At 41.2% G+C, this 19,321-nt stretch overlaps 1 protein-coding gene across 1 annotated transcript in view; it reads right to left on the bottom strand.

The window, feature by feature from the left end:
* Nucleotides 1-9,638, bottom strand: part of CDC73 (cell division cycle 73) — a 92,122-nt gene extending 82,484 nt beyond the window's left edge. Inside the window, exons 1-5 of the mRNA XM_059998512.1 lie at nucleotides 9,344-9,638; nucleotides 6,794-6,899; nucleotides 3,782-3,851; nucleotides 1,924-1,986; nucleotides 1,788-1,840 (exon numbers count right to left, since the gene is read on the bottom strand). Of these exons, the coding sequence (XP_059854495.1) occupies nucleotides 1,788-1,840; nucleotides 1,924-1,986; nucleotides 3,782-3,851; nucleotides 6,794-6,899; nucleotides 9,344-9,474 (423 nt within the window). The 5' untranslated portion in view covers nucleotides 9,475-9,638. The remainder of the gene's footprint in view (nucleotides 1-1,787; nucleotides 1,841-1,923; nucleotides 1,987-3,781; nucleotides 3,852-6,793; nucleotides 6,900-9,343) is intronic.
* Between the last annotated feature and the right edge of the window lie 9,683 nt (nucleotides 9,639-19,321).

Genomic DNA, 19,321 nt, shown 5'->3' with positions numbered 1-19,321 from the left:
AATTCACTTTTTTTAAAAATTTATTTATTTTTGGCTGCGTTGGGTCTTCGTTGCTGTGTGGGCTTTCTCTAGTTGCGGCGAGTGGGGGCTACTCTTCGTTGGGGTGCGTGGGCTTCTCATTGTGGTGGCTTCTCTTGTTGCAGAGCATGGGCTCTAGGTGCGCGGGTTTCAGTAGCTGTGGGTCGCAGGCTCTAGAACGCAGACTCAGTAGTTGTGGCGCACGGGCTTAGTTGCTCCGCAGCATGTGGGATCTTCCCGGACCAGGTCTTGAAGCCATGTCCCCTGCACTGGCAGGCGGATTCTTAACCACTGCGCCACCAGGGAAGTCCTAAATTCACTCACTTTGTACAAAGTGGGTTATAACTTCCTTACACATAAAGAGAGTTGGGGAAAATTTCAGTTTTACTGCCACAAAATTTGTACCCAGGATAGTGGACTAGGTAGGAGCCACACTGCCTGGGCTCTAATCCCAGTTTTGTGCACCTCAGCAAGTCACTTGTCTCTGAGCCTGTTTGCTCACAGATGACATGCACAGTACTGCAGACTTCAGGAGGTGGTGGTTAGGATTACATGAGTTAATGACATACATAAAGTACATACAGTATCACCTAGCACAGAATAACAACGAGCTAATTATCACCATCATCTGAAAAACATCGTGTCTATGTCTCAGAGTATCCTTAAATAAAATTATGTATCTTAGCATCAAATTTTGTCAGTGATTCTACTGTATGTACTTACCAACCAACCCTGTCTCTGCAAGTTACCTTTCTGATCCTTAATTGTGGATGCTTTGCTGTTCATGAAGCAGGCAAAAGGTACAACTATTTGATTTTTATATAAGTGTGAAATGACAAAACTTAAGTTTCTAGTAATGTTAACACTACTGGTGACCCCAAGTGTTATTCCTATACTGGTCATTGATATATAGCCAGTTCAGTCATTTCTCAGATTTTAAGTGTGCCTCTAATACATGATCCTCCATTTTCAGAGGGTTTATATGCAACTGATCTAGGGCTTGTTACAAATTTAAATAAACAGTATTGTACTCATACAATTTAAACTCCAAAAGTTTAATTGTCTTATGCAGTATACGAGCTGGTCAACAAATTTTCTTTTCAATGTTAACTGCATTGCTTACAGGGTTCTATTTAACATGAACTACCCTTGTTTACCAATACTAATATTCCACTTGCTGGCTATAAAATGCTACCAAAAAAACATATAACCTGATATGTCAATATTGGAAGAAGTAACTGGAATAAGGACTTCATGTTCACGCCTCTTCAGAGTGGAGTAAACTCCTACACCACCTTATTCCAGAGGTAGGCACACCACAACACAAAGGCCAAATCTGGCTGGCCATGTTTCATAAAGTTTTATTGGAATACAGCCTCGCCTGTTCATTTATGCATCGCCTGTGCCTGCTCTCACACTACAGCGGCAGAGTGAAAGAGCTGGACAAAGACTACAAGGCCCAAAAGGCCTGAAGTGGCTGCTATCTGGCCCTTTATAGAACAAGCCTTCTGACCACTCATCTAGGCCAACACTTTCATCGTAAGGGTATAAAGACAAAGAAAATAAAGTGATTTGTCCATCACACAGCTTGTATGTGAGAGATCTTACACGATAGCTCAAGCTACTTACTAATCAACTGTTCATTCTAATATTACCACTTTTCCAGGAAAACAAAAGTTCTGAGCACTACTATGAGCAAAGAATTCTTACTACTACATGAGTCCAATCTCCATAAAAAACCTGAATCACTTAAAATAAAGTTCCATTACCTCAATTCGCGGTTTTTTTGCTTCTGCCAAAACTTCATCTGCAGCTCGTTTGACTGTAAGGAAAAAAGAAGTAAATAAACATATAGTTTGGGGACTGGTGTTTGAAAGTTCAATATAAACACGCAACAAGACATACCTTGAGTAGATCTCTGCAGACCTATTTCTAGAGGGGCACTTCTGTCTATACTGGCCGATGTTGCTGAAGATTTAAAAAGATTTCTGTGAGAAAATAAATATTTGAAGACAGGTATTGGATATATTTACAAGTGAATGCTCAAGATTTGTTATATTTCTTACTTTATATATGGTTATTTCCCTTAAAAAATGTTTTAAAGCAGGCTTGTAAAAGCATTTTATTATAAATGATTAATCTGTATTAGAAAGTCTGTAAGAGGACAAACTATTTTTGACCATTTAACTTACAAACTGAGATATCTGACTGAAATCAACTTCAAAGAATATACTCCAATATCACAACACATGTATGTAAAAGTGTATGTAAACATAAATAAAAACATAAATGTATACATATATAAGGGAACAACATTAGAGCACAGCTCTGAATGGGGTGGTGAGAAGTGAGTCACGTGACAACGCAGAGAAACAAAATGTAACACAGAGGGAACAGCAAGTGCAAAGACTCTAAGGTTAGAAAAGCTAAAAGAACCAGGAAGACTGGACTTCTGAGGGCAGAGGAAGACTGGGAGAGGATGAGGGCACAGAGACAGGCAGAAGCACAGTCGCGAAGCTCAGGAAAGGAGGATGGGCTGTATTCTAAGTGTGACGGGAAGCCACAGGATGGCCTTGAGCAGGTGGGTGACACAATCAAGTTCAGAGGCTTTTTCAAAAATAGGTCCCTCTGAGTGGTGAGCAGAGGCTACACTGTAGGAAACAGTGGAGCGAGGACCTTCAGGAGGGCTACGCAATGGTCTAAAGAGGAAGGTGGAGCGGGGTGGGCGTATGATGGTAAGAAGCTGTCATACTTTCAAAGGTAAAGAAAGGACTTGCTGATGGAATGGACGTGAGCTGTGAGAGAAGAGAATCAAAGATTTCTCCAGGGTTGGTGGCCTAAGCAACTGTGTGAATGGGGTACCATTTACTGAGACGGGAACACTGGGAGAACAGACTTGCTGCTTCCGTTCTGTCGGTGGGGAGAAGGGAAGGCAGGACTCGGCACTTTATTGTGGATATGCTACATTTCACATGCCTGTTAAATACCCAAGGGAAGATGCTGACAGTGAATTTCTAAATGTGAAGCTCAGGAACACATCAGTTTTGGAGATAAGGAAGAAAAAAAAGTGAGGCAGACAATGAGTGGAAAGAGAACCTCCAGAGTCTGGTGCCCCAAACGCCAAGTCAAGAAGGGCTTTCCAAAAGGGACTAAGCGGTCAACAGTATCGAAGGCTGAGAGGTCAAGTTAGCTGCGAAGCGGAGAGACCAAAGGATCTGCTAGTCCTTAGGTCAGTGCTGAGCTCATAAGGGTGATTTGAGTGAGATGGTGAGGAAGAAAGTCAGACTGGAGTAGATTCAAGAGAGAATCAGAGGCAAAGAGGAGGCAGTAACACCACACAACCCTTGCAAAGAATTTTGTAATGAAAAAGAGAAGACAAATGGACCAGTAGAGAGTAGGAAGGTGGGGGACAGGGGGGCTCAGAGAACTTTTTTAATGAGAGAGACCACGGTGTATGTTCTAAAGGGAATGGTGCAGAAGAAAGAGAACTGACGATGCAAGACAGAAGCAGCAATGTGCAAAGGCAGAGTCTCTGAGAGTGCGAAAGGAGATGAAACCCACACGCAGGGAAGGGGTGACTGGCCCCAAGAGTCAGGTGCATCCACTATAACAGGAAGGAGAAGACAGCACGTGGACACAGCTGCAGGTAGGGGAAGTTTTTAGTGGGAATCCACGATCTCTTCCCACTAATTCTTATTTCACAGGGAAAAAAAAAAAGCAACAATGTCTATTTAAGAGTGAGAGCAATTAAAAAATTACTCACATGCTTCACCATTGAGATATCCAAGTAGATCTTTTCGGTCAGGTCTTCTAACCACCGGAATATTTTCAGTCTAAAGTCAAAATTTTAAAATAGATATCAAATCAATAACAATTATAAGAAACTTGGTAAAGATCAACATCCTGTAAAGTCTGAATTTTATTCCAACATATCTTGATAACATATATTTAGAATCCTGTTTTTTAGAAAATAATTAGGCTGAAAGAACCTAATAAAATCTTGACAATTTTTAAGCATATTAATTTTTGGTAACTTTATCCTCAAAATTCCAGTAAGATATACAAAAGATAAGCATTAGAAATGAAACAATAACCCTATCCTCTTTGAAATACCAATTACAGTCTTTTTTGTCCCTTGGCTTATTCTAAGCATTTAATTTTACTCATGATGTTTTGCTTTTCGGGACAAATACCATTTTAGTCCCATTGCTTGCTCATTTTATTCAAGGTTTCCAAAGTGCTTTCTTTTCTCACACCCAAACTAGACCTCCTCCAAATATGGCAACTGAACTGTTTCAAGTAAACTAAATGAACCACTAAAACTATATTTTCATAATTAACAATAAGTACATGTTCCAACAACATATACTGAGGAAAAGACAGGCTTTTCAATAAATGGTCCTGGGAAAACTGGACAACTACATGCAAAAGAATCAAACTGGACCACTTCCTTATACCATATACAAAAATAAACTCAAATGGATTAAAGACTTAAATGTAAGAATTAAGAAACAATAAAACTCTTAGGAAAAAACATAGGCAGTGTGTTCTTTGACATGAGTCTTACCAATATTTTTTTGGATTTGTCTCCTCAGGCAAGGGCAACAAAATAAAAAAATGGACTACATCAAACTAAAAAGCTTTTGCACCATGAAGGAAACCATCAACAAAATGAAAAGGCAACCTTCTGAATGGGAGAAGATACTTGCAAACAATAAATCCAATAAGGGATTAACATCCAAACTATATAAAGAACTCACACGACTCAACGTCAAAAAAACAAACAACCCAATTATGAAATAACTAAGTCATGGGAATGTAATGTACAGCACAAGGAATATACTCGATAATACTGCAAAAATTCTGTATGATGACAGATGGTTACTAGACTTATTGTGGTGATTAATTCACAATGTACATAAATGTTGAATCACTATGTTGTACACCTGAAAATATTCTATTACTGTATATTGACTACATTTAAACTAAAAAACAGAAAAAAGAAAATGATTAAAAAAAATAGGTATGTGTTGCTTAGGCCCAGGGGAAAAATCAGGAGATTATACAGAAAAATGTTAACGACAGTTGTTTACTTTCTACATTACGTATCTCTTTTCTTATCCTTGAGTGTGTATAAATTTTGTAATCAGGGGAAAAAAATTGAAAAATTAAATCTGGAAAATGTATCTGTTGTGCTACATGAGTAGTTTTCCTTTAATCTCCTATATTAGCAATTTGTAAAGAGGTAAGCAAAACAAATAAAACTGTATACTTTAGGCACCAAGTTATCCTTGGGCCATGAATTCAATGAATTCTATCATTACCACAATTTTCACTACCATTTTTATAATGTAAATTAAGGACAGCAGAGTACGGGAAAAACATGTGGTTACGGGATTATACAGTTATAAACCCTTTGTTACTTTATATAAGCAACAATGAACAAGAACCCTTAATATCCCTGGCTAACTATCTTATATTGAGTACTGACTATACTTCACTGCAGCAAACATTCTGCACATGCTCCTCAATGACAGAGATAAACTACATTTAATCACTTAAAATTAATCTGTTTTTAAGAAGTTAGGTTAAAATTTAATTTCTGCTGATGAGTATAAACAAGAGCCCACCGATTTTTTTTGTGCTTGTTTTTAAAAACTAGTCTACATGGAATATCATAAATAGTTAAAATATCTGAATTGATTTTCTTTAAATTACTGTGTCTAAGTATTATAACATACTTCATCATTTGGTCACTAATGAATTATATATACGTTATCACCAACAAAAAAAAGTATGAGTCTATTCACACTAAAATAGGGGCTATGAGTAGGAAAAACTCATTTCAGAAATGGTCTGCTCACAAGAAAGAGCAAATAATACAAAGGAGTTAGGAGAAAACAAAATTTGTAGAACCCTAGACTTTTAGAATTCTGCCCTTTCGATCTGTCAAATATTTAAGAAATATAATAGTTAAATCTTACGTGACCAAAGGTCCTAGGGCTCACAGTTAACAATTACAGAATCAGTTACGTACTACAGCCATTCCCCAGAGACGTAATCTAAACCTATACCAAGTGTCTGGATTATCTTTATTACCCCAAAATGAATGGACTTATCCAACAAAACATTCTAATTAGTGCCTGATTCAGTTTTTAAAGATCTAATATGAGCTCACATAGCTTTATAAAGCGAGATGCTGATATTTTATCTATTTCCAAAGTCTTAAATAGTTTCACCCTACATATTACTTTTTTCAACACATACTTGACACTAAATATATATTTCTTGTTCAGAAAAGCAGTGTTCATACACTCAGATGCAGAAAGCAGGCATCTTTCAAGCATCTGAAAACGAATTTATCAATTAAGTATGAAAAAAGTGTATAAAATTGATTAAAAATTCATTTTAAAAAGCTGTCTACTAAACTTGGTTCTTTTTGATGCCAAAAAAATTTTTTTTCCTTGCAATTAAACTAGATTTCTGAATATCAAGGTCCTTCCACAGGCTCATAAATTTTTTAAAACATCCCTACAAACAGCTTTGAAACTTCTGTTGTTATAAACATTACTCACATCTTACATGTAAAAAACTCACAGATTTAAAAAATATGCATAAATCACAGTGATCTATCTAATTTTGACCCTCCAGGAGACTTTCATATAGATACAAACAAACTTTTCATTCTTCTGATCTAAAACCCATGACGGAAGTTATCCACACCAAATGATACCAACTATCAAATCAAAAGAGTTTTTAAATGAATTCTACTTACAGCTGCACGTCGGACATAAACAGGATGAGATAGGTGCACATTATTAAGTAGAAATAAGATAGAATCCAATGTGTAGTATTCTCTGGGTTGGCCTTCCTTCCCAGTCCTGAAATGATTAAGACAAGATTTTTACTCACAATTCTAATATAACTCCTTCAGCTTAATCATATGTATTAATTTATCTACACTCACTTTGCTATCCAACGATGGATTTAACATAGCTAACAAAGATACACATAGAGTATGAAATTTAGTAAGTGCAACTGTCATTTGGGCAAAAGGAACACAAAAGTAGATAGTGACAAAAAGCAAGAAGTAAGGAAAGCATACCATATTCATACTTTATTACTACAGACTTTTTAGAATTTGGCCCAGTTAGGTTCTGGGCTTTGTCAATAGAGAGAGAAACCTAATCAGTTAGCCAGGATCCATAAGAAAAAACAATCAACCTGATTAAAGGAAGCACAACTACGACTTGTGCTAAACTTCCAAGATATGTATCCTGTCTCCTAAGTAAGATACTGCTGAACAACGCTCTTCAACACAACAATTAATTTCAGACATTTGAGTCTTATGACATCCCTCAAATTAAGCCAATGATGTAAAACCAAAACTAATTCTACCTGTAATAAAACAATGTCGTCTAGGAGTGCAAGCTCTATCATTGCAAGCACATACTATTACTTGCTCAACAAATGTTAGTGTCCAATCCCACCCTCCCTATTACATTCTCTCCATCTAGAAATATCAACGTGTTATTTAAATTCATCTGAATACCGCCCAATACAAACAGCCCCAAACCTACTTTTCTAGCCTCTGTTTCCACTTTTCCTCTAAATCAATATATTTCAAACCACACACCACTTATCAATCGTTGTACTGTGAAATATAATATATGAGTCACAACCTGGTATTTCTTTATGATATATAAGAACAAAAAATAGAATGCACTGCATTCAATAAGAATAAATTTTTTAATGTTATGTACATGTGTGTATTTACATATGCACACAGAATAACAGTAAATGAAAATGATGGTATTGGTGTGATACACTGCTGTGAAAGTTTGAAATCTACTATTCTAAGCACTCCTTTCTCACTACTTGCTTCACTGAATGGCTGTCAAAACATTTCCTTTCCAGCTCTCATGCCTTTAACCACACAGTTCCCTCATCCTGGAACACCAAACCCACCATTTCACCCTCAGAATTCCTAACCATTCCTTAAAGCTTATTCATTTGTTCATTCACTTATTCAAGAAAAATCTGTAGCATGTCTATATGCCAAACACACGTCCATGAAACCTTTCCTAACACCCCCAGGTAGAAGTGACTGCTCTTTTAAGAGCGGGAATGAGATTCTTATCAAGTTATGTCTTATCTCCTCTACTCTCATCGAGGTAACCTCCTCTGAGGCACCGACCCAGCTCCTCACAATTTTTCCTAGTTCTCAGATTGAACAGCCTCGAGTACTCAGCCATTTTTTAAAGAAAAACCAATCAGTTAAAAACCCAATCAGCCCCTAGCTCTTATGGGCGGGGCAGAGGGCTCCTAACCTCTTCTAGTTTGGCACTGCCCAAATCAAGTTCTTTTCCCCAAACTCTTAAAAGTTGTTTTTAAAACCCAATCAAATGCAATTCTGTCTGGGCAAATTCCTTCTGGAAGAGAAAAAACACAGAAAACTCAGAATGATTTCTCCATCAACATTTCACAAAGCTAATTAAATCGTAAGCCCTCGAGGACAAAAGATAAAAAATTAAAACCAACCAACTAAACTTCCCCTAGCTTTTCATCAACTCTTCCTAAAGCACACTGCTCCCACTCAATCAAACAAAATGAGTATGGAAGTTCTGGCCCAGGTTTCCAGCTATCCAAATGAAACACCACTGAGAGAGACATCACTCAAAAGGCCCCCAACGATGATCAGACATCTCTCTCTCTCTCTCTCTTTCCGTAATACATATGTATATATCTATATTCTTTTTCAGAGTCTTTTCCCATTACTCCACTTCAGCAGTAACCTTCTCCCTGAGGAAACTCCTGCCTTCACCTCCAACAGATTCTGACTACTCTTCCAAAGTCACCGAATCTCTTTCCCGTCCTAACTTCAGAGTTGGTTCCCTTCTCTCTGCTTGAGGGAATCGGGAAAGGAGAAAGAACAGATCAGGAGCTGCAAGGGGCCAGCAGAGACAGTTACAGAGCAGCCGCGTAGAGAAAGGAACAACTAAAGAACAAAAAAGAGACTTCTGGGCACCCGGCGGTGCGATTCTTTCTACACCTATGCACGCAGCCAGCACTCGGCACACACGGGCAGAAACAAACCGCCACAGCACCCTCCCCCGACGCTCAGAGGATGGACCGCTGCAGACAGCTCTCCTCCAGCTCCCTCCTCACCTACAAGTGCAACTTCTACTCCTGGGAAAACTTTTTCTCCAGAGCACCGGTTTTCCTCCATCCCCAAAGGGAACGGGGGGAGGGGTTCGGAAAGAGGGGGCCCGGGGGCGCCCAACTCTGCCCCGCCGCCCCCCGCTCCCGGCCGCGCCGGACTCACCCCCAAACCACGTAGTTGGTCTTCACATTCTTGGGCCAGGAGAACTCGCCGAAGATCACTTCGTCCCCTTTCACCACAATCTCCTTCTTCTGAATGTTGTACTGTCGCAGGACGCTGAGCACGTCCGCCATCTTCGCCCCCCTCGCTGCCGCCCGCCCCGGGCTCCGCCGCCGCCGCCGCGCCCGCCGCCCTCTTCGCCTGTCGCCTCAACCCCCGCCTCGGCCGCCGCCGCCGCCGCCGCCGCGAGCCAACTGCAGCCGCACTGGCAGCGGTCCGCGCCTACGACAGCAGCTGAGGAACGAGCCACCCAGGCCGCCGAGGACCCCGCGCTAGCAGGCAAGGCCCCGCCGCGGACTGCCCGCGGAGAACGCCTGATCTCGCGACGCCAGGGCCCCCAGTGCCGCCGCCCGCCGCCAGGAGGCGCCGCGCCCGCCCGGGAAACGCCCCTCCCAGACTCCCACTCGGCGCGGGGCCGAATCCCGTCCCGAAACTCGGAGCGCGGGGACGCCGTGCCCACGTACGGCGCACGTACAGGGCGCATTGCCCGGCGCACGCGCGCGGAGCACGTAACTCATCCTCGCCCTCCCGCCCCGCGCGGCGCGTACGCGGCAGGCGACAGGTGCGCGCGCACCTGCGTGGAGGGTCTGAAACCTCCATCTCTAGAGGGCGCACTGGGTGCTCCACGACCCACCTGGAGTGTGGCCAGTGGCTCTCGGGTCTCTCCTTTAGTCAGGATGCAGTTTGGCGAGAGATTTGCAGAACTGGGATTACCTTCCGAGCTAGATCGGACCCGCCTAGTAAATGGCCTCTAGGTCTTAGTGATTAAGCCCCCTTTGAAGGGACGGGTTTGGCGGGGGGTTGTTTTGGGGGTTGTTTTTTATTACGTGTTTTTGGTGGACTCGCATAGTGGAAAAGACCGCGTCCAGTGGAGATCAATCCCGGGCACTGGTGTTTGTTAGCTGCCTTTTGACCTTGGGCAAGTTACACACCTTCTCACAGCATCAATTGGTTAATGGAGAAAATGGAATTAGTATAAGAAGGTGAAAGCACCTAGCAAATCATCTAAATATCATAAATGTTGGATCTTCCCCCTCAATTCCTTGGGTGGTGACTTTTTCCATCCTGTCCCCTTCTCCCCGCCAACCCCAAAGGGCTACATTTAAATGGCTCCTTTCCAAGATGCTGATAGGAAAGTTAGAGAACACGAACTCAATTTATTGATAGAAATTCAATATACTGTGGCCTGTTTACCTTAATTGAAACATATCCCATAGGCCATTTTTTTAAATTTCTCTTACTATAAGCAGAAAGGAAAAGAAGGCAACTTTGTGATTGACATAACCAAATTCTGTTACCTGCTTTGAAAAGACTCGATTCTCGTTAACTGCCTTACAGAGACATACATAGAAGAATGTGGTTCATTTTTTTCTTCTTTTTTATTGCGGTACGCGGGCCTCTCACTGCTGTGGCCTCTCCCGTTGCGGAGCACAGGTTCCGGACGCGCAGGCTCAGCGGCCATGGCTCACGGGCCCAGCCGCTCCGCGGTATGTGGGATCTTCCCGGACCGGGGCACGAACCCGTGTCCCCTGCATCGGCAGGCGGACTCTCAACCACTGCGCCACCAGGGAAGCCTGTGGTTCATTTTGCTATACACTCTCTAGCCATTTTGCAACTGAATTTGAGAAATTTTGGATATTCTGCAAATGTTCCCATTACTATCGTATTTTCCTAAACTTCACCCCAAACACTCAGGTTAAAAAGAACGTTTTTTATTTATCCCCAGCTCTATCTACTCTATTTATACTTGTATCAGAGCACCCAGTACTACTTGACTGCCTCCCCTACAAAACTAAATGACAATAGACCTGTGTCATCCTATCAGAGTGTCTTGTACATTATTTGCCACGTTGTTGGCCCCTTAAAAAAATGTTAAATCAATAAATGTATAGATGAGTTCAAGGAAGTCAAAGGGCCGCCAGGGAAGCCCTAGCCACTGTTTTCAATAATAAAATCCTTCATTTCTGATCCAGGAATCTCATGTCTTTTGTCATCATCTATGAAACTGATACAAATTAACTTGTCAGCTTTCAAGTACAATAAAATCTCAGACCCTTCCCAGTCCTTGACCAGGAGTTGGCAAAATTTTCTGTTAAGGGTTGAATAATAAATATTTTAGCGCTTGTGGGACATATATGGTCTCTGTTACATATTCTTCTTCGTTTGTTTTTTTGATTTGAAACAATCCTTCAATTTACAAAAATCACTTGTAGGGCTTCCCTGGTGGCACAGTGGTTGAGGGCCCGCCTGCCGATGCAGGGGACACGGGTTCGTGCCCCGGTCCGGGAAGATCCCACATGCCGCAGAGCGGCTGGGCCCGTGAGCCATGGCCACTGAGCCTGCGCGTCCGGAGCCTGTGCTCCGCAACGGGAGAGGCCGCAACAGTGAGAGGCCCGTGTACCACAAAAAAAAAAAAAAAAAAATCACTTGTAGCTTTCAGGCCACAGATGGGATTTGGTCTGAGTTTGCTGGCTGTTGTTCTTGATACATTTATTGGTCAAACAAAGTTGGGCTTTTTGACTGTTTGCTATAAGGAAGACCATACATTATGTGTATCTGTGCAGTATCTCTGTAAGAGGGTGTTAGGATTATTATAGGCTTTGGGACTGGTGTTAGGTAATTTGGGGAAACACTTAAGGATGTGGAGCTTTGCTCTTCTTTGGATCCTGTCAGGAAGCAAAGGTAAACTTATGACTGTGTATCTTAATTTTCTCCAAAGCAGGGATTGCCAAACTTTTTCTGTAAATAGCTAGATGGAAAATATTTTAGGCTTTGCAGGTGAACTATGGTCTCTCTCACATACTGTTCTTTATTTTTATTTTCTTTTATTTTTTTACTTTTTAAAAATGTTAAAAACCGTTCTTTGCTCAAAGGCTGTATGAGAACAGTCAAGGTCCAGATGCAACCTTATCTCGAAGGTGAGAGGAATGAAGTGAGGCTGAAACTGTAACTAGCAAACTGTGATGACCCCAGTAGTGGTCATTTTAGGATGTGTGTTCAGATATGATTCCTGGGCTTCCCTGGTGGCACAGTGGTTGAGAGTCTGCCTGCCGATGCAGGGGACACGGGTTCGTGCCCCGGTCCGGGAAGATCCCACATGCCGCAGAGCGGCTGGGCCCGTGAGCCATGGCCACTGAGCCTGCATGTCCGGAGCCTGTGCTCGCAACGGGAGAGGCCACAACAGTGAGAGGCCCGTGTACCACAAAAAAAATAAAAAAAAAAAGATATGATTCCTGAGTGGTCTTGTTTTGTCTTGATCCATCATGGTCACAGAGTGATCTGAAGTCGGTGCCCTGTGAAATTATTAATATTTAACAGGAGAATATCATGGCCTTGCTTTTGGTATGGATGCAGATCCTGGATGTCAAAGACAGCCTTTCTCTTTGTCTGTGAGTGGACAGAGGGCTAGACTGACTTCTTTCACTACCATTGCCTTGACAGTGCCCACCTCAGGTGCCCTCTTAGATTTACACAAATCTAACAAACAGGTGAACAGGTCTTTGTTCTGTGCTTGGCCCTCATATCATAGTGGAAAGTTGGTGATATTGGAATTGGAGAGACTTGGGATCAAACTGCAAGTCTGTCACCAATAAGTGTAGCCTTGGTCATGTTACTTGCCCTTCCTTTTTTCATTACTAGTTAGAGATAAAAATATTCCATTGTGGGCTCTGGTTTCAGACTACTTGGATTAAAAGCCCAATCTATCAACTGTATAACTCTAGACAAGTTACTTAAACTTTTGGTGCTTTGGGTTCTTTATATGTAAAATGAAAGGTAAGAACATACCTGCTTCATAAGGTGACTAAGAACAGTAAATGAAAAAATATGTAAAGTACAGATGATCCTTGAACAACACAGGTTTGAACTGCATGCGTCCACTTATGTATGGATTTATTTTTTCAATAGTAAATACTACAGGGCTTCCCTGGTGGCGCAGTGGTTAAGAATCCGCCTGCCAATGCACGGGACACGGGTTTGAGCCCAGGTCTGGGAAGATCCCACATGCCGCGGAGCAACTAAGTTCCCCATGCCACAACTACTGAAGCCCGTGTGCCTACAGCCCGTGCTCCACAAGAGAAGCCACCACAATGAGAAGCCTGCGTACCGCAACGAAGAGTAGCCCCCTCTCACCGCAACTGGAGAAAGCCCACGTGCAGCAATGAAGACCCAACGCAGACAAAATTAATAAATAAATAATAAAAAATAAATAAATTTATTCTTTTTTAAATAGTAAATACTACAGTACTACACGATCTGAAGTTGGTTGGGTTCCCGGAGGCAGAACCTTGGATACAGAGGAACCAAGTTTACGGAGAGCCAACTATGACTTACTTGCAGGGATGTCTGATTGTGAAGCGCCCCTAACCCCAGCATTGTTCAAGGGTCAGCTGGAGTTCCCAAGTAAGCTGTTGTTTGCCGAATGAGTTTCTATATGTGAATCACTCACATGCAGTATCTGACACATCAGTAAATGTGAGTTATTTTCCGCTCTTCAAAGTGCTGTTTGCTAACCTCCTTAGCACCCTGGAGAGTGTCAGGCACCTTGATCTCTGTTACTCAGTGGAGGGTTGAAGGGAAGACAACGGTAGCCTTCTATAGGCCTCAGGTCCCTTCCTTCTAGCTCAGACCTGCAGCACTGCTGGGGAATTCTCTGTTCTCCTTCACCTTCCCCTTTACCTTCTTTCTTCTTCCTTTCACCTCAGTTGTCCAGATCACCTGGTCCTGCTCCATCCACAACTTCATAGTCAGTCTCTTTGTCAGTCACTTCTAATCTGATTTCTGCTACTACCACGACCATTCATGAGAGTTTGTTCCTTGAAAGGTAACAATATCTTTCGTCTTGCAAATCAAAGTATCTGTAAGTTCTCACTCCTTCACTAATGTCCTTTTTTGCTACTATTGACTCTGCCCTCTCTTCAGAAAACTTTTTCCGTCCATAATTCTGCCTACATTGTCTTGCGTGGATTCCAAGAAAGGATAAAAATACAATTCAAGGAAAAAGAAAAGGGTTACAAAAGCCTCTCTATGTTCTTTGCCTCTTGTTTGCAGAAAAGCTGAAGTCTCCCAGGCTTCCCAAGGTCACAAAGGAGCAGACTCGAGCAGTTAATGTCCTAATGATTAGGACAATAGAGTCATAGATTCGGTGTCTGATGCACATTCTGAGTTGTTTTACAAGTACTATAACTACCACCAGAGGACATGACATAAGCTGCTCCAACTTGAGCAGTACTGAATCTATGGCCAGCACAATTCCAAGAACTGGCCTCAAGAGCATGGGATTAAAATTATTGCTCATAATAATCTGTATCTTTGTGGGCATCAAAATAATTGTAGCTTTCTCTGCCCATATATGTAAGCTGGCAACTTAAATTGTCAGCAAAGAGATGCTACAGACCAATGTTGACATCTTCCACTTGAAAAAATGGTGCCCTATGTCAGCATGAAGGAGTTACAGAAGATGGACCTTTGCCCCAACCCTATAGAAATGGAATGATGTTTGACAGTGGGGAATTGAAAGCGGCTCTTCTGCCCCTTTCCTGTTTGCCCACTTCTGTTCCTCTCTAACCTTCAAAGAACCTAATTATAAGAATGAGATCACTAGGCAATTTAACCTAACTCCTGACTTATGCTCTCCTGAAGCACGCCATGCCTTGCCTAACCTGTCAATTCTCTTCCTGGATAAAAAGAAGTAAGAATGAAGAATTAAATAATTAAAGAATGATTAGCTCTCTCCCCACAAAGGCCTCCTAAGGAATCCTGCAGGCAGATCATGTGGGCAAGATAACGTCTGAAAAGAGAGTCAGCCAGTCTGCATACAGAGGAGAATGATACAGAACCCAACCTCCTGCCTTGATGATTCACTGAGATTCTTTCCCCCATTTTTCCCTTTAAAACCTATCATGACTGAGCAGAATCTTCGGAGTTGGTTTCTGGACACGAGTCCACCTTCTCCCCGGATTGCTGGCTTTTCTAATTAAAGCACCTTGCCTTTCTAGTGACACTTGCCTCTCGGATTATTGACTTTTGAGCAGCGAGCAGCTGAACCGGAGTTCAGTAGCAATACAAGTTCAGCCTCCTCTTAAGGAAAGAAATAGGACAGGGCAAAGCAATAGTGATCTCTATGGAGATAGAGAGAAAAGACAACATTTCAGAATGCAAAGGTTAGGAAACATCTATCACAAAATGCTGTTTGTTCGACACCAGATGGCAATCAGAGGTATTAATTTGTCTAGTGCAAGGCTTATAGACTACCCGAGATCTTTTTTTTTTTTCATTTGAGGTATGGCTGATTTACAATATTATGAAAGTTTCAGGTGTACAATGTAGTGATTCACAATTGTTAATGTTATACTCCATTTATAGTTACTATAAAATATTGGTTATATTCCCTGTGCTGTACAACATATCCTTATAGCTTATCTATTTATACATAGTAGTTTGTACCTCTTATCCTCAACCCCTACCTTGCCCCTCCCCGCTTCCCCCTCCCCATCGGTAACCAAAACTTTGGTCCTCTATATCTGTAAAGCCACCCAAGATTTTAAAAACAATTTGCTCACACTTCAAAAGAAAATATTTTTGTTATTGTCATTCCCAGTCTATTGACCCAGAGACTTAAGAACACACATATAGGGATTTAGAAATGATATAGAAGTTAATAAGTGCTTGACAAAAAATAAAAGCTAAATAAATATTTTCATTAGAGTCCACTGGATGCTAATTCTTCAGCAAATTGAAGTGGTAGAGGTACCACATTCTTTAACAAAAGTTTCCCTAATCCATGATATAATTTTCATTTCCTTCATAAGTATGTCCAGGGCATACTTGGTTAAGGAATTCCAAGTCTTCCATATAGCTATAAAATCCTCCCTATCTGGTTTTCTTTCCCCTGTTCTCTGGGCTCAGAGCATTTAAATATCTTTCAGTTTGACACTTAAAAATTCTGAATAAATCTTGACATAATTCTTTCCCATCTTACTATGCTGGTGGATATTCTAATCTACCTCTCCAAGGTATTTTCTTATTCATTTCATTCGTGAATTAGGAACCTGAACTAGTTTAAGAACTTAAATAACATTTGACATCCCCATTCATTATGGCTTATCCCTGGGTTCTTCCAAAAAGATCACATAGGTCCTTGTGGTATCAAAAAATATATATATATATTTGGCTTTTGTCCCCGGTTTGGTTCCTGGCACAGAGCTCCTAAAACTCTTGGAATTTCCTGAGTGCTTGAAGTGTTTCCCCCCAAACACACATCTCAATGGAAGGGACAAGTTTGAGTCCCACCAAGTCAGTGATCCAATCAGCCACGCCCATGCAATGGAACTTTGATACCAACTCTGGAATGACAAGATTTCGGGGAGCTTCCGGGCTGGTAAACAGGTTGATTTGCTGGGAGGTTGGTGCTCCTGGCGAGAGTGCTGGACTTCTGCACCCAACCTTCCCTCAGCCACTCCCCAGGCATCGCTTCTATTGACCTGTTCCTGGTTTGTATCCTTCAGAATAAAACTGTTTTTTGTAAGTACAGTGCTTTCCTGCATTTCGTTTGTTTGTTTAGTCAATTATTGAACTTGAGGTGAGGTCGTAGTAACACCCAAATTTGTAGCTGGCCAGGCAGAAGTGTGGGCAGCCTGGACACCCCCTTTGTGGCTGGTGTCTGAAGTGGAAGCAGTCTTGTAGGACTGAGCCCTTGACGTTTGAGGTCTGTGCCACCTCCGCGTAATTAGTGCCAGAATTAAATTGAAATGTAGAACATCCAGTTGATGTCAGAGCATTGGAAAACTGGGTGTTGTTTGAAAAAGCAGAGTCCTTATCAAGCTTTCCTGTGAAATAATAATGTGTTGTACTTTTTGTACTTGTTGAATGAGAAACTCTATAATGCCCAAAAGCTTACAACGAATCTCAGTCATGGTTTTAAACTAATGTGGTTTTAGAGTTGCAGTCTATTTGGGAGAAAAACACAAGGGGGAGACATTGTTCAGGCTAAGACAATGCATGGGCACACATAAGTTTGTTTTTACCTTTTCAAATGGGAGTACTTAACAGTGATGTCAAAGTAAAAATATGACACATCTTTGTGAACCATGAACTATACACCGTTTACAACTTTACAGCGTTCAAAAATTTGTTGAAAAGATAGTGTTATCTCCTATGGGGCAGGAAACTTGTCTGTATCGTGCATCCAGAACAGAGGCTGACCGAATAAAGGATGAAGTAATATAGGAAAACAAATCCAGAAAATGACCATAATGCAAAATTCACAGGATTTTAACAAAATACACAAGACTTCAGTGAAATATCAGGTTTTCTCTAGTCTGTGTTAGGTGTGGTAGGTTGAAAAATGGTCCTTCCCCCCAAAATGTGGAGGTCAAATCCCTGCAACCTGTGAATGTCACCTTATTTGGAAAACTGAGTCTGCAGATGTAATTTAGTGAAGGACCTAGAGATGAAATCATCCTGGATCTTTCAGCTGGGCTCTAAATCTAATCACAAGTGTCCTTATCAGAGAAGGAGACATGAAGAAGGAGGCAGAGATGTGGCCACAGCCAAGGAACACCTGGAGCACCAGGTGGAAGAGGAGGGACATGAATTCCCCCTTATAGTTGCCTCTAGAAGGAACACAGCGCTGCCAGATTTCGGACTTTTAGCCTCCAGAACTGTGAGAGAATAGATTTCTGTCCTTTAAGTCTGTGGGAATTTGCTACAACAGCCCTGAGACAACTAATACAATAGCTGATCCCTGAGGGCTCACAATCACGCTCTTTTTAAAGTTTCTTTGGAGGAAGCATTTTCCAAGGTTCCTAGATGTCTAAGGTCCACAGGTTGGACCCACTCTAGAGAACCTCTCAGAAGGCCCTTTCAAGTAGAAGATCTCATCATTTACTGATCTGAGCGACTTTCAACGCTAGGAAGCGGAAAACCCTGCTCTTGATGTCAAACACAATGTGTGAGCTTTAACTGACAATTTAAAGAATAAAAAACGAGTTTGAAAGAACATTCAAAGATATGTCGATTCTTTTAATTGATACTATGTTGAATCTTGAAAAAAAATTGTAGAACTCCTAAGGCTGTATTTACCAATATATTCTTGATCTACCTATACTGGCCATCCCCCATTATGTTCACACATAAATGAACAGCCCACATCTTCATGTATCATTGCAGACATCACAATTATGACCAAAAATTGACACTTCTGTAGCTACCCAAAGAAGTACAAAGCAGTTGAAGATGATGAATATATCATGCTTAATTCAGGCATAACACTTTTGTCTGAAGTACTCTCATTTGGGAACCCCTTTTTAAAAATCTGTCCAGTGAATTCTGTGCTTAACATAGGCCATCTATACTATATTAAAATTAAATTGTGACATGATTGTTTCACCTCACAATACACAATTGGAGACAATAAGGGAAAATTCTACAACAAAACAAAAATACAGTAAATTTCCTAAATAGCTGTCTTTTGATGAAAAAAATCCAAAAACACAAAACCACACAACATTGTAGATAACAACATATCTTCATTTTTAAATTTAATTTTGGATTTATGAAGAATGACTTTACACCTTTTGGGGTATTTGTTTTTGCAATCAATTTTCATCCTTTTATGAAGTAATGAAACATGGCCCACTTGAAAGTAGGGAAAGAACTCTCAGAACTAAATCTTAAATTTAGCTAATTGAGCATGAAGGATCAAAAAAGGTCTGAATTTTTCTAATAATTGTTTAGAATTTTAGACATACCATTTGACCTTTGACCTAAACAGATTTCAACGTCCTCAGTAAATAAAGGCCCACCCGCCTCTTCTTATACAGTCACGCACAAAGGGCTACTATTACCGTGACTGACACAATCCTGTCATTAGCAGCACTCAAAGCCATAGGGAACACTCCTAGGCTATTTTAAGTTTTATTT

Source organism: Delphinus delphis, chromosome 1 (assembly GCF_949987515.2).
Source record: "Delphinus delphis chromosome 1, mDelDel1.2, whole genome shotgun sequence".
NCBI lineage: Eukaryota > Metazoa > Chordata > Mammalia > Artiodactyla > Delphinidae > Delphinus > Delphinus delphis.
Note: the sequence above shows the minus strand (reverse complement) of the source record. Positions and strands in the feature narration are given on the sequence as shown.